The 15,978-nt window shown below is 39.4% G+C and overlaps 1 protein-coding gene across 1 annotated transcript; it reads right to left on the reverse strand.

Moving 5' to 3' along the window:
- Positions 1-11,941: 11,941 nt before the first annotated feature.
- On the reverse strand, positions 11,942-12,905 carry OR52B4 (olfactory receptor family 52 subfamily B member 4). The gene is given in 3 exon segments (XM_030761435.2): positions 11,942-12,687; positions 12,690-12,875; positions 12,878-12,905. Coding segments are annotated over 3 exon segments (957 nt in total). The 5' UTR covers positions 12,903-12,905.
- Positions 12,906-15,978: the final 3,073 nt, after the last annotated feature.

Below are 15,978 nucleotides of genomic sequence, written 5' to 3' on the forward strand. Positions count from 1 at the left end.
GCAAGTCATAACATTAGTATTAGAGGGACTTCGGTGTCCATGTGGAAAGCTAATTCTTCATCCTGTGCTCTTGATTCCATTTCCTCCTAATCTGAGTTGTCTTTCCCTTCACTCTACTGTAGTTATGCACTCCCATAACCACCTCCTTTCTCCTTTTCCAAATTCACTAATTCTAACATCCCACTGTCCAGCCATAAGTACTTAAGCCCAAATATGTCTTAACTATGCCTGTTTTTTAAGCCTCATAAAAACTGCTAATCTATTAACACTACAATTTTCTTTCCAAACCACCAACCCACTCTCTGATTCTTAAGTTTAGATTCCATGCTCTTCATTATAATAAATCTCTTCTAAGTATTCTCAAATCCTTTAAATCTTTTTCTCCATTCTTTCTGGCCCATTCCAAAATTATAATACACCAAATCAATAACTAGATTTGGGTAGTCACCCAGAGAACAGAATGGTGCCATTAAATGATTACCAACCTAGACTACCAACAGAGCCCAGTTTACACATTTTGCTCAAGTCAGCTCATTCTCCTACTCCACCTAATTAATGCTTCGTGTATACACCCTATTCAAACCTCCAACCTTGATTCAAGAGCCCACCTCTCTACCTTTGGCAGAAAAGGTAGCCTACTAAATCAGAACTGATCAGTGAGAAACCCACACAAATTCAAGACTCTAAATCTTAAAACACAATTACATCTGCTCCTACCCTCTCTTCATTCCTTCTTGCTGAGGAACTGTCTCTCCTGTCAAGTAATAATCCCTCCATTTGTTCTCTGGACACCAATAAGAAAGGTTAGCCTGAGCATTCATAGTCATGAACTTGCAAAGCATTATTTGGGCTAAAACTTGCAGTGATTGTATAGTCTGGGGAGGAAAATGTTGATAAATTAACCAACAGCTGTCCTGGTAAGGAGGGTCCAATGAGATGTCAAATGAGCATATGAAAAAATAGCCAATATCATCATACTTCGTTAAGGAAATGCAAATTAAAACAACAATGAGTTACCACTACACACCTATTAGAATGGCTAAAATCCAATACACTAACAACACCAAATGCTGGTAAGAATGTGGCTCAGTAGGACTCTTATTCATTGTTGGTAGAAATGCAAAATGGTAAAGACACTTTAGAAAACTGTTCTGAAGTTTCCTACAAAGCTAAACATACTCTTACCACATGATCCAGCAATCACACTTCTTAGTATTTACCCAAAGAAGCTGAAATTTTGTCTACACAAAAACCTGCACACAGACATTTACAGAATCTTTATGCATAATTGCCAAATTTTGGAAGCAACCAAAATGCCTTTGAACAGGTGAATGGATGAACAAACTCAGGTACATCCGAACAATGGAATATTATTCAGCAATATAAAGAAGTGAGATAAGACAAAAAGACATGGAGGAATTTTAAAAGCATTATACTCAGCAAAATAAGGTGATCTGTAAAGGTTACGTGCTGTATGATACCAACCTTATGACATTCTGGAAAAAGGCAAAACTATGGAGACAGTTAAAAAAAAAAATCCATGGCTTTCAGGAATTTTGAGAGAGCAGGAGAGGGGTAAATAGGGACATACAGGGATTTTTAGGGCATTGAAAATATTCTGAATAGTACTATAATGGTGGATACATGTCATTATACATTTTTCAAAACCCATAAACTATACAACACAAAGAGTGTACCCTAATATAAGCTGCAGTGTTTCATTAATAATAATGTATCAGTATTGGTTCATTAACTGTAACAAATATGCCACACTAATGCAAGACGCTAATAATAGGGGAAACTCTCTGATCAAAGGAGGAGGAAGGGGGTAGGGTGTATATGGGAACTCTCTCTGCTTTCTACTCGATTTTTCTATACACCTAAAACTACTCTTAAAGAATAATATCTATTAATTTTTTAATGCAATCCTTGAAATTAAAAACATTAAAACAATGGATTGCTTAAACAGCTTATTAGATAGAGCTAAGGAGATCATTAGAAACTTAAAGATAGGTTAGAAAAATGTGTCCCAATGTGACACAAAGAAATAAAGAGTTACAAAATAATAAAGAGAGGTTAAATTACTTGTAGGATAAAGACGGACAATAGAAAATTTAAAAAGAATCTTTCCCATATTAGGGAAGTTTTCAACTATAATCTCTTCAAATATTTTCTCAGTCCCTTTCTTCTTCTCTTCTTATTCTGGGACCCGTATAATTCGAATGTTGGTGCATTTAATGTTGTCCCAGAGGTCTCTGAGACTGTCCTCAGTTCTTTTCATTCTTTTTTCTTTATTCTGCTCTGCAGTAGTTATTTCCACTATTTTATCTTCCAGGTCACTTATCTGTTCTTCTGCCTCAGTTATTCTGCTATTGATCCCTTGTAGAGAATTTTTAACTTCATTTATTGTGTTGTTCATCACTGTTCGCTCTTTTGTTCTTCTAGGTCCTTGTTAAACGTTTCTTGTATTTTCTCCATTCTATTTCCAAGATTTTGGATCACCTTTACTATCATTATTCTGAATTCTTTTTCAGGTAGACTGCCTATTTCCTCTTCATTTGTTTGCTCTGGTGGGTTTTTGCCTTGCTCCTTCATCTACTATGTGTTTCTGTCTTCTCATTTTGCTTAACTTACTGTGTTTGGGGTCTCCTTTTCGCAGGCTGCAGGTTCATAGTTCCCGTTGTTTTTTGTGTCTGTCCCCAGTGGCTAAGGTTGGTTCAGTGGGTTGTGTAGGCTTCCTGGTGGAGGGGATTAGTGCCTGTGTTCTGGTGGAGGAGGCTGGATCTTGTCTTTCTGGTGGGCAAGTCCACGTCTTGTGGTGTGTTTTGGGGTGTCTGTGGCCTTATTATGATTTTAGGCAGCCTCTGTGCTAATGGATGGAGTTGTGTTCCTGTCTTGCTAGTGGTTTGGTGTAGGGTGTCCAGCACTGTAGCTTGCTGGTCGTTGAGTGGAGCTGGGACTTGGCGTTGAGATGGAGATCTCTGGGAGATTTCCGCTGTTTGATATTACGTGGAGTTGGGAGGTCTCTTGTGGACCCGTGTCCTGAACTTGCCTCTCCCATCTCAGAGGCACAGCCCTGATGCCTGGCTGGAGCACATAGAGCCTGTCATCCACACGGCTCAGAATAAAAGGGAGAAAGAAAAGGAAGGAAGAAAGAAAGAAGAAGATAAAATAAAATGATTAAAATTAAAAATAATTATTAAGAAAAAGAAATTTTTTTACATCTTTATTGGAGTATAATTGCTTTACAATGGTGTGTTAGTTTCTGCTTTATAACAAAGTGAATCAGTTATACATATACATATGTTCCCATATCTCTTCTCTCTTGCATCTCCCTCCCTCCCACCCTCCCTATCCCACCCCTCTAGGTGATCACAAAGCACCGAGCTGATCTCCCTGTGCTATGCAGCTGCTTCCCACTAGCTATCTATTTTACGTTTGGTAGTGTATATATGTCCATGCCACTTTCTCACTTTGTCACAGCTTACCCTTCCCCCTCCCCATATCCTCAAGTCCATTCTGTAGGTCTGTGTCTTTATTCCTGTCTTACCCCTAGGTTCTTCATGACATTTTTTTTCTTAAATTCCATATATATGTGTTAGCATACGGTATTTGTCTTTCTCTTTCTGACTTACTTCACTCTGTATGACAGACTCTAGCTCCACCCACCTCATTACAAATAGCTCAATTTCGTTTCTTTTTATGGCTGAGTAATATTCCATTGTATATATGTGCCACATCTTCTTTATCCATTCATCCAGTGATGGACACTTAGGCTGTTTCCATCTCCAGGCTATTGTAAATAGAGCTGCAATGAACATTTTGGTACATGACTCTTTTTGAATTATGGTTTTCTCATGGTATATGCCCAGTAGTGGGATTGCTGGGTCATATGGTAGTTCTATTTGTAGTTTTTTAAAGAACCTCCATACTGTTCTCCATAGTGGCTGTACCAATTCACATTCCCACCAGCAGTGCAAGAGGGTTCCCTTTTCTCCACACCCTCTCCAGCATTTATTGTTTCTAGATTTTTTGATGATGGCCATTCTGACCAGTGTGAGATGATACCTCATTGTAGTTTTGATTTGCATTTCTCTAATGATTAATGATGTTGAGCATTCTTTCATGTGTTTGTTGGCAGTCTGTATATCTTCTTTGGAGAAATGTCTATTTAGGTCTTCTGCCCATTTTTGGAATGGCTTGTTTGTTTTTTTGTTTAAAAAAAAGGACAGACAGAACCCTAGAACAAATGGTGAAAGCAAAGCTATACAGACAAAATCACACACAGAAGCATACACATACACACTCACAAAAAGAGAAAAAGGGGAAAAAATAATATATCTTTGCTCCCAAAGTCCACCGCCTCAATTTGGGATGATTCGTTGTCTATTCAGGTATTCCACAGATTCAGGGCACATCAAGTTGATGGTGGAGATTTAATCCACTGCTCCTGAGGCTGCTGGAAAATTTTCCCTTTCTCTTCTTTGTTCGCACAGCTTCTGGGGTTCAGTTTGGATTTGGCCCCGCCTGTGAGTGTAGGTTGCCTGAGGGCTTCTGTTCCCGCTTAGACAGGGCGGGGTTAAAGGAGCAGCTGATTCAGGGGCTCTGGCTCACTCAGGCGGAGGGGGGGGAGGGGGTACGGAGTGCGGGGCGAGCCTGCGGCGGCAGAGGCTGACATGACATTGCACCAGCCTGAGGCACGCCCTGCGTTCTCCCGGGGAAGTTGTCCCTGGATCCTGGGACCCTGGTGGTGGCGGGCTGCACAGGCTCCCCGGAAGCGGGGTGTGGATAGTGACCTGTGCTCGCACACAGGCTTCTTGGTGGTGGCAGCAGCAGCCTTAGCGTCTCACGCCCGTCTCTGGGGTCCGCGCTTTTAGCCGCGGCTCGCGCCAGTCTCTGGAGCTCCTTTAAGCGGCGCTCTTCATTCCCTCTCCTCGCGCACCAGGAAACAAAGAGGGAAGAAAATGTCTCTTGCCTCTTCGGCAGCTCCAGACTTTTCCCCGGACTCCCTCCCGGCTAGCCGTGGCGCGCTAGCCCCCTGCAGGCTGTGTTCACGCCGCCAACCCCAGGCTTCTCCCGGCGCCCCGACCGAAGCCCAAGACTTAACTCCCAGCCCTGCCCGCCCCGGCGGGTGAGCAGACAAGCCTCTCGGGCTGGTGAGTGCCGGTCGGCACCGATCCTCTATGCGGGGATCCCGCTTTGCCCTCCGCACCCCTGTTGCTGCGCTCTCCTCCACGGCTCCGAAGCTTCCCCCCTCCGCCACCCGCAGTCTCTGCCCGCGAAAGGGCTTCCTAGTGTGTGGAAACCTTTCCTCCTTCACAGCTCCCTCCCACTGGTGCAGGTCCCGTCCCTATTCTTTTGCCTCTGTTTTTTTTTCTTTTTTCTTTTGCCCTACCCAGGTACGTGGGAAGTTTCTTGCCTTTTGGGAGGTCTGAAGTCTTCTGCCAGCGTTCAGTAGGTGTTCTGTAGGAGTTGTTCCACATGTAGATGTATTTCTGATGTATTTGAGGGGAGGAAGGTGATTTCCGTGTCTTACTCTTCCGCCATCTTGAAGCTCCTCCCCAAACTGATACAACTATAAGGAAAAACAGACAAATCTACATTTATAATTGGGGTTTTAATAGCCCATTCTCACTAATTGATACAACTACTAGACAGTAAATCTGCAAAGATAGAGAAAGCCTGAATAACACCACCAACAAATTCTAATGGACATGTATAAATCAGTCCATCCATCAACAGCAGAATATATTTTTCAAGATTTTGGAGATCATGCAACAAAATAAACCACATCCTGGGTCACAAAACAAACATCAAAAATACTAAACAGGGCTTCCCTGATGGCGCAGTGTTTGAGAGTCCGCCTGCCGATGCAGGGGACGCGAGTTCATGCCCCGGTCTGGGAAGATCCCACATGCGGCGGAGCGGCTGGGCCCGTGAGCCATGGCCGCTGAGCCTGCGCGTCCAGAGCCTGTGCTCCGCAACGGAAGAGGCCACAACAGTAAGAGGCCCGCGTACTGGAAAAAAAAAAAAAATTAAACATGCATGGCAAATAAAACACTAATGAAATGAAAAGACAACCTACAGAATTGTAGGGAGAAAATATCTGCAAACCGTACAACCAACAGAAGCTTACTTTACGAAGTATACAAACAGCTCATACAACTCAATAACAAAACAACCCATCAAAAGATGGGCAGAAGACCTAAATAGACATTTCTCCAAAGAAGAGATACAGATGGCCAATAAGCACATAAGAAGATGCTGAACATCACTAATTAGAGAAATACAAATCAAAACTACAATGAGGTATCACTTCACACCAGTCAGAATGGCCATCATTAAAATGTTTAAAAATAACAAATGCTGGAGAGGGTGGGCAGAAAAGGGAACCCTCCTACACTGTGGGTGGGAATGTAAATTGGTGCAGCAACTATGGAAAACTGTATGGAGGTTCCTCAAAAAACTAAAAACAGAGTTGCAACATGATCCAGCAATTCCATTCCTGGGCCTATATTTGGAGGAAACTCTAATTTGAAAAGATACATGCACCCCCAATGTTCATTGTAGCTCTATTTACAATAGCCAGACATGGAAGCAACCTAAATGTCCCTTGACAGAAGAATGGATTAGGAGGATGTGGTACTTATATGCAATGGAATATTACTCAACCATAAAAAGAACAAAATAATGACATTTGCAGCAACATGGATGGACCCACAGATTATCATACTAAGCGAAGTAAGTCAGAAAGAGAGACAAATAGCATATAATACCACTTATATGTGGAATCTAAAATATAACAAAAATTAACTCATTTACAAAACAGTAAACTCATTTACAAAACAGTCTCACAGCCATAGAAAACAAGCTTATGGTTACCAAAGGGGAAAGGGGGTGGAGGAAGGATAAATTAGGAGTTTAGGATTAGCAGATACAAACTACTATATAGAAAATAGATAAACAACAGTGGACTACTGTATAGCACAGGGAACTACATTGCATATCTTCTAATACTTTTGATGAGAAAGAAAAGGAAAAGATTATATATATATATATATATATATATATACACACACACATATATATATCTGAATCACTATGCTGTACACCAGAAACTAACACAGTATTGTAATTCCACTATACATCAGTTTTTTAAAATAATAATTTAAAACTAAAATAGATAAACAACAAAGTCCTACTTTATACCACAGGGAACTATATTCAATATCCTGTAATAAACCATAATGGAAATGAATATGAAAAAGAATATATATACATATACACTCATAACTGAGTCACTTTGCTATGCACTGGAAACTAGCACATTGTAAATCAATAAAATAAAGAAATAAATAAAACTTCAATGAAACAAAAAAGAATGAACATAATCATAATGACAGCAAATATATATATAAAACCTCTAAGTCTATAGATGCCTTTCCAAGTACTTTATGTATAATATCCCATGTAATCCTCACTCAAATTCTCTGTTGATTAAATAATCTTTCATTTTTAAGTTTTAAAAACTAAAAATAGAAATTGATGTAAACAACATTCAAATCATAGCTTAAGAATTTTCAAACATTAAACAATGAAAAAGACAAAGTATATTTCACAAATATAGCTATTAATGTTTGTCTTTCTTTTTAACTAATGGAGTATTACTTTGCCATTAAAGAGAATGAAATAGTGCCATTTGCAGCAACATGGATGGACCTAGAGATTATCATACTAAGTGAAGCAAGTCAGACAGAGAAAGAGAAATGTTGTATGATATAGCTTATATGTGGAATCTAAAAAGAAACGATACAGATGAATTTATTTACAAAACAGAAACAGACTCACAGATTTAGAGAACAAACTTATGGTTACTGGGGGGAAGCGTGAGGGAAGGGATAGTTAGGGAGTTCGTGATTGACATGTACACACTGCTATATTTAAAATGGATAACCAACAAGGACCTACTGTATAGCACATGGAACTCTGCTCAATGTTATGTGGCAGCCTGGATGGGAGGGGAGTTTCTGGGAGAATGGATACATGTATATGTATGACTGAGTCGCTTTGCTGTGCACTGAAATTATCAGAACTTTGTTAATCAGCTATACTCCAATATAAAATAAAAAGTTTTAAAAAATACTGCACAAATAGTTAAACTAAATATAATAGAGAAAATATAATTATTGTTCTTTTTAAATAAATGAAAATAGAAAAGAACAACATAGAGCTTTCAAGAGTTAAATGAGCAAAGACAGGAAGAGCCAGATCATTTACAAGTTAAAGGACCCAAGAGAACAGACTTTAAAAATAAAACAGAAATTGGTTTGTCCCTACCTCTTCCATTGATCTTGGCAGAGTTTCAGTTTCCTCGGTATCATGCTTATTGCATGGAGCTGCAATTTGCTAATCACTTAACAAATGATAGCTATCTTTAACTCACAAGAAGAAATAAAACGATCCAACAAATATTCAAACTCAGTAGTAATCAAAAAACTGTTAGCAAAAAACCCAAATTCAGCTAACTTGCAGGATACAAATCAATACACAAAAAACAGTTCTGTATCTATACATTAATAACAAACAATCCAAAAGAGAAATTAACACACAATTCCATTTACAATTACATAAAATGAATAAACTACCTAGGAATAAATTTAACCAAAGAGATGAAAGACCTGTACCCTAAAAACTATAAGACATTGGTGGAAGAAATTGAAGAAGACACGAACAAATGGAAAATTATTTTGTGGTCATGGATTGGAAGAATTCATGTTGTTGAAAGAACCATACTACCCAAAGCAATCTACAAATACAATGCAACCCCTATAAAAATTCCAATGCCATTTTTCAGAGATATAGAAAAACAATACTAAAATTTGTATGGAGCCACAAAAACCCCAAATAACCAAACCAATCTTGAGAAAGAGCAAGCTAGAGGCATCATGCTTCCTGAGGTCACACTATATCACAAAGCCATGGTAATCAAACATGGTATTGGCATAAACACAGACACATAGATCAATGGAACAGAAAAGAGAGCCAAGTACTCAACCTATCCATATAAAGTTAATTGAATTACAACAAAGAAGACAAGCATATACAATAGGGAAAGGACAGTCTCTTCAACAAATGGTCTTGGAAAAACTCAATAGCCACATGCAAAAGAGTGAAACTGGACCCCTCTCTTATACCATTCATAAAAATCAATTCAAAATGGATTAAAGACTTGAACAGAAGACCTGAAACTCTAAAACACCTAGAAGGAAACATAGGCAGTAAGCCATGTGACATTGGTCTTGGTGATAATTTCTTGAAACTGACACCAAAGGCAAAAGTAAAATAAACAAGTGAGATTACATCAAACTAAAAAGCCTCTGAACAGCAAAGGAAACCATCAACAAAACGGAAAGACAACCTACCAACTGGGAAAAAAATATTTGCAAATCGTATATCTGGTAATGAAATAAAATGTATATTTTAAGGCAGGACAAGAACATTTAAACATTTAAGGCAGGACAAGAACATTTAAACATAAGATTCTTTGCTCTGTCTGTCTGGGCTTCCTCCTTCCCTCCCTAATGTGCAATGTGCATCTGCCTTACACATTAAACAGATCTCCTCAAAGGGAGAACTGTTTCTCAATCACAAAGAGCAATGTGTTTCTTCCTTTCTTCTGAAGCTAACACTGTAACTTCTTAAAATATCAGCCTTCTTTCCAACTCTGTAGGGGGTCATGGTGACTTGCTGTTCACTTTTTACCTGCTTATCTGGACTATGTATCTTTGGTGAACTTTATGTAAAATGTCAGTATGTCATTTGTTGTATGATCCTTTGTCTCAAAAATGTACTCTGCGTTCGACTTCTAAGAGACAGAACAGTTCTCAGAGATTCCGAGGGTCTGTCTCCCAGGTTATAATCCTCAATTTGGCTTGAAAAAAATTCTCTTTTTCTTCTCAATTTGATTGTTAATTGAATTCTTCAACAATGGTAAGGGCTTAATATCCAAAATATATGAAGAACTCATACAGCTCAATAGGAAAAACTGAAACTATCTGATTTTAAAATGAGCAGAGGATCTGAATAAACATTTTTCCAAAGAAGACATACAAATGGCCAACAGGTACATGAAAAGGAGCTCAGCATCATTAATCATCAGAGAAATACAAATCAAAACCACAAGGAGATGTCATCCCACACCTTTGCAATGGATATTATCAAAAAGACAAGAAATAACAAGTGTCAGTGAGGATGTGAAGAAAAGGGAACCACCGTGCACTGTTGGTGGGAATGTAAATTGTTGCAACCACTACAGAAAAGAGTATGGAGGTTCCTCAAAAAATTAAAAATATAGCTACCATGTGATCCTCAAATTGCACTTCTGGGTATTTATCTGAAGGAAATGAAAATACTGACTCAAAAATCATCTGCACCCCCAGGTTTATTATTGCAGCATTAGTTACAATAGCTAAGGCATGGCAACAACCTAAGTGTACATGGATGCATGGATAGATAAAGAAAATACAGCATATATATCATGAAATATTATTCCAGATTAAAAAATAAATAAATCCTGCCATTTGTGATAACATAGATGGAACTTGATGGCATTATGTCAAGTGAAATAGGTTAGACAGAGAAAAAATAAACACTGTGTGATATCACTTGTATGTGAAATCTAAAGAAGTTGAGCTCAGAGAGATTGGTAATAGAAAGGTGGTTGCCAGAGTCTGGGGGTGGGGGAAAGGAGGAGATGTTGGTCAAAGGGTACAAACTACCAGTTAGAAGAGGACTAAGTTCTCAGGATAACAACAGCATGGTGATTAGAGTGAACAACACTGTGTCATATACTTGAAAGTCGATAACATTGTACATCTTAGATGTGATCAGCACAAAAAAAGGAAATGATAGTTTTGTTCAATGATGGAGGTGTTAACTAATGCTACTGTGGCAATCATGCTGTAAAAAACTAAGTGTGTAGGAACAACAAGATATACACCTTAAATTACACAATGTTGTATGGCAACTATATCTCAATAAACCTGGGAGAAAATATTTTCTACAAGTCAAGAGATGTTATCCCAAGACAAAGCATGGATATATCTGGAGTATGACATGAATTGGGAAAGGTAAAGAGTTAATGAGCTGGCGGGTCAATGGAAGTGCAGATTCCTTGGAAATTGATCTAGGAAGTACTGCATTAAAGGAGGCCAAAGAACAGTCCTTGACTGCCCAGCTGATGAGATCACTGAAGATCATGGTCTTATGTGAAGATGGAGGGACTTCCCGTTCTTCAACATTCTCCTGGTACATAGCATCCATCAAATACCACATTAGCATTTTCCCATTACACAAGGGATCAGCCCCAGTCTCCCAAAGGGTTTTGAAAATGTGATTCAAGCAATTCATTTACATTCCTGTACTCTGACATATATGTGATAGGATATAAATTATAGTGTAATAAAAATACCTGAAACCCTAAGAATCACTGATTCTAAGAAAATCGCTTAGCTACCTAGAAAGACATAAAGGAATGCAGGTTTATATGTGATAGTTCAGGGATGTCACAAGATGTCTCAAAGGATGAGAAACTCAGTGACGAATAATTGAAAAAAATGTGAAACCAGAGCATTGTTCTCATTTCTTCTATTACCAACGATCAGGTTAGTGATATGTAAGATGTAAGACTTTGGGAAGTCCTATTTCTAGCCACATACTCTGTGCAGGATGGAGCTTACTCAGTCAAACACGACATTGCTCACTGTACTGCTTTGACAGTAGAAACTGGAAGTTCAGTACCTACCTGGTGAACATTCTACAGAAACAATTCACTAAATTATTACCTAGTGTGTTAGTTTACCACTAGCATTTATATCCACCAGTTCCATAGTTCACATCATGGATAGCTAGAGATGTTGAAAACACTCTTCCTCCTCCAAAGTTATTTCTGCATTGGAAAAAATATGTGAGCTACCTGCTCTCGAATTTGCTCGATCTTGATCCCATAAGTGATGGGATTCAGCATAGGTGGAGCCAGAATGCACACATTATCCAACAAGATGTGGATATGAGTTGGAACCTGGCTTCCAAACTGCTGAGTGAGTGTTGTGATGATCGCAGGCCCATAAAAGAGGATGATGATGCAGACATGAGAGCCACACATGTTGAGAGCCTTGTGACAAGCATCTTGGGAAGGCACGTGGAAGACAGCATGGAGAATAAGCGTGTAGGAAACGAAAATTAATAGGACATCTAAGACCACTGTTGACATTATAACAAAGAGTTCATACCACATGTTTACTCGTATGTCATTACAAGCATATTTGGCCAAGCCAATGTGTTCACAACAGGTGTCTGGAATTATATTACTTTGGCATAAAGTCAGTCTTTTCAGAAGAAATATCATGGGGAAAATCATACAATAACTTCTCAGAAAGATGGTAACACCAATTTTCCCAACCAGTGTGTGTGTAAGAAGTGGGTAGTGGGTAGAAGCATATGGCAATGTAGCAGTCAAATGCCACACCAGCAAGGTCCCTGACTCAGACATGAAAGTGCTGTGTGTAATGAAGAAATGTGTGATGCAGCGATTCAAGGAGATGTCCCCAGCACAGAACCAGAAGATGGCCAAGGCCTGAGGTACTACACATATGGAGAGGACAAAGTCTGCCCCAGCCAGCATGCATGGAAGAGGTACATGGGTTCATGGGGGCTGTGCTTTGTCACAATAATGAATATAAGAAGGCTGTTCCCAGATAGGGCAATGACGTACGAAAAGAAGAAAGGGATGGAAATCCACATGTGCTGGTCCTCTAGGCCAGGGATGCCCAGCAAGTGGAAGACTGTGTGACTGACACCAGTGTGGTTTAAGGAAACATACCCATGGAGACCACCAGAGACATCACCTCATACTCACAGAGATGAAAAATCCAGACTTTCCTGGAATATTCTTTTGGCATATCTCACACTCTCCATCTTCTTTAAACATGCAAATAATAAGAAACATAAAAAGTCAATAGGGTATGTTCTCTGCTTCAATGAGTGACAGTCTAATTAAAAGTTATGCATATCTCCAGATAAGCAAACAAAACATATCATTGTATATATTTCTCCTACCAACAGAGGCTTATGAATATTCAAAGGAAATCATTATATGTACCTGTGAAGGCTGTAACAAGAGGTTCCTTGAATATAAACTTGAACTTCACCTTGTGGTGGATGGTTTATCATAAAGAGAATGAAAAGAGAACGAAGTAATATGGAAAACGTAGGTATTCAAATTGAAGTATACCATTTATGAACAGTGTTCATTCAGATCCAGGCGGCTATGCACAGGGAATACTGAAGAAAGCAGCGTGTGGGGTCATACAGGCAGATTTAGCCTAACTGATGGAAATGAGATTTAAAATCTCTCTGAATTCACCACATACAATTTGCACACTTGTGAAGGGATTCAGTAGACAAAGGTTAAGGAATAACACTGACAGGGCCTGAGTGCCTGAGGTGACACACTGCTCATGCTCACATCTTAGGAACTACGTTTAGAAATGACTGAAATTGGAAAATAAGGCATTAGTGCTGGAAGGGGATGGGGATGACATTGGAAGATTTTTCTGCAGGCAGAAATATTGTCATTTGGGTCTTAGTGTACATTCATTCATTCATTAATCCAGATGCAGAAAAAAATGGGAAACTTCCAGGATCCTAGGGGCTTAAGTTTGAGAGTGAAGCAAACTTTAAGCAGGTGGTTTTAGAATATTGGAGATAAATGTTGAGTCTTTCTGTTGACGGGTATCTCAGAATATCTATCTCAGTATAAGTTATGTCTTAGGCTCATTAATAGTTTATCTTCCATCCCAGGTTACCTCTCTTGGTGCCTCTCTTTCTTCTTTGAGCGGAGGAAAATCAGCTCCTATAACCATCCTCCCAGTGATGGAAGAAACTGTTCTACAATTACAATTACTGGTCAAGAGAGTCTAGTCACTGGCCTTGATACAGTGAACTGTCTCTGGAGAGTATAGGGCTGCTCTGTGAGAAGGAAAAAGCCAGAAAGACATAATTCAACACAGAGAGGGGCTTGAGAAGGGAGGAGATGATAGAAGCTGAGGATGGGTGTGTGTTTGGAGAAAAGGAGTAAAAGGGAAGTGCTGTTTGTTTTGGGGGGGGGGTTTCACTGAAAAATGGAAGCCAGGGAACTCAGGGGTATTTGCCTGTTTGGTCTCCTGATAGAGCGACTTTGGTGTAATACATGTTCATCCTAGAAATCCCCTTTCAAATGTCTCCTGTCTCATGTTTTCTTCTCACATCTGCCTAAGAGGGCCTGGAGGTCTCCTCTTTCCACACCCTGCTTTAAGAACCCCAGCACAGATCCCAGACATTCTCAGGGCTCCTCTCATATTTGCCAAGACATATCTGCAGTCTAAGTCAGTATCTCCATCTTCTAATGCCCGGTCCACTTATTGGGCACCAGTTATTTTTTGGATGATGACTCTATTTACTAACTTTCAGGAACATCAGATAGACCATGTATTCTCACCTCCCTCCCCAGACTCACCCTCCACTTCTGCTAGAACCAACCAGATTTGTGTCTCTGGTCACTATCATTCCACACATATTAACAGCCTCCAAGTGTCCTGTACCCTCTGGTCTGTCTGGGACATAACACCTGCCCAGCACTTACCTTCATCCTTGAACCAACCCCATCTGCAGGTGTATAATTAATTTATCAGCCTTAGACTTGGTCTTCAGGAACAGCCGTTCAATTGGAGATGAAATTTACCTTGTTGCAGGATTTGGGCTGTTTATCCTCTGTCACTAGAGCCCTTGAGGGAAAGCACTTACACCAGGGCTCCAGGGACAGAACTGTCTCCAAGAGCCTCACCTTCTTCCTAAATGGGCTGGGTCTCTAAGACCACTTCACATCTTCCTCACTTCCTCCTGCTCCTTTTCTCTCTTTTTCATCTCCAGATAATCTGACACATAAATCATCTACCATGTAAACCAGCCTTGCTTTAGGCCTATTGTAATGCAACAGGAATATAAATACTTACAATTAATATGGACTCATGGTTTTTAAAGTTTTATTCTTCATGAAAACAATTAATGAAATTCACATGAGTTTCAAATTCCAGAGTCATGAATACTGATGTTTACCTCTGTTGTCTAAGGGTATAGAATTGTACGAGCTTAGCAGTCAGTAGGAGACGTGTGAGTCTTGATGCCTTAGACATGTCTCTATTTCATTTGCCTAACTAACTTCTTTAATTGCATTCAAGATTGTTCACTTTATCTTAATTTTCAGTTTGATCTGTAGAGGTAGCTTCATAGCTCTCTTTGTTTTTAAAGTCCTTGAAGTTCTCAGAGATTTTTGGATCTGTAAATTTATTGTTTTTACCACATTTGGATATATTCAGCAATTATTTCTTACAAAACATTTTTCTGTCCCCTTCTCTCATTTCATTTCGACATCCCAACAACAACATATATGTTAGACCTTTTGACATTGTTGCATCAGTATTTGAAAGTCTCTTGATTTTTCTGTATTTTCTGTCTCTTCTCCAGTTGGATAATTCTATTGAAAGATCTGATGGTCTATTTCCACAAGTAGGGTTACCTTGGTCAAGGGGTAAATACATTTGTAGTTTTGTCCTATGTGGATAGATTCCCTTTGAGAGGGTACACTTCTTTCATTACTAACAGCAATGTATGAAAGTAACTTTTTCCTCACAGACTTGCCTGTAGACTATATTGTCAAGTCATTGAACATTTGTCAATCTGATTGTGTGTCGAGTGGGGCTATCAGCACAGATGGATGGCAATAATTCTTCCCTCTGCTGTCCACACAAGACAACTCCTCCATCATGAGCTACAGTCTATTATCCACTCCCTTGCATCTGTAATGGCCTCATGACTTGCTTTGGCCAATGGAGTGAGGTGGAAGTATTATATCCTCTGCCCAGTGGATTTACAGTGAAGTGA

The sequence above is a fragment of the Delphinapterus leucas genome, chromosome 7 (genome assembly GCF_059928025.1).
Source record: "Delphinapterus leucas isolate spDelLeu-1000000601 "Yukka" chromosome 7, BTC_Dleu_Yukka2, whole genome shotgun sequence".
Lineage (NCBI taxonomy): Eukaryota > Metazoa > Chordata > Mammalia > Artiodactyla > Monodontidae > Delphinapterus > Delphinapterus leucas.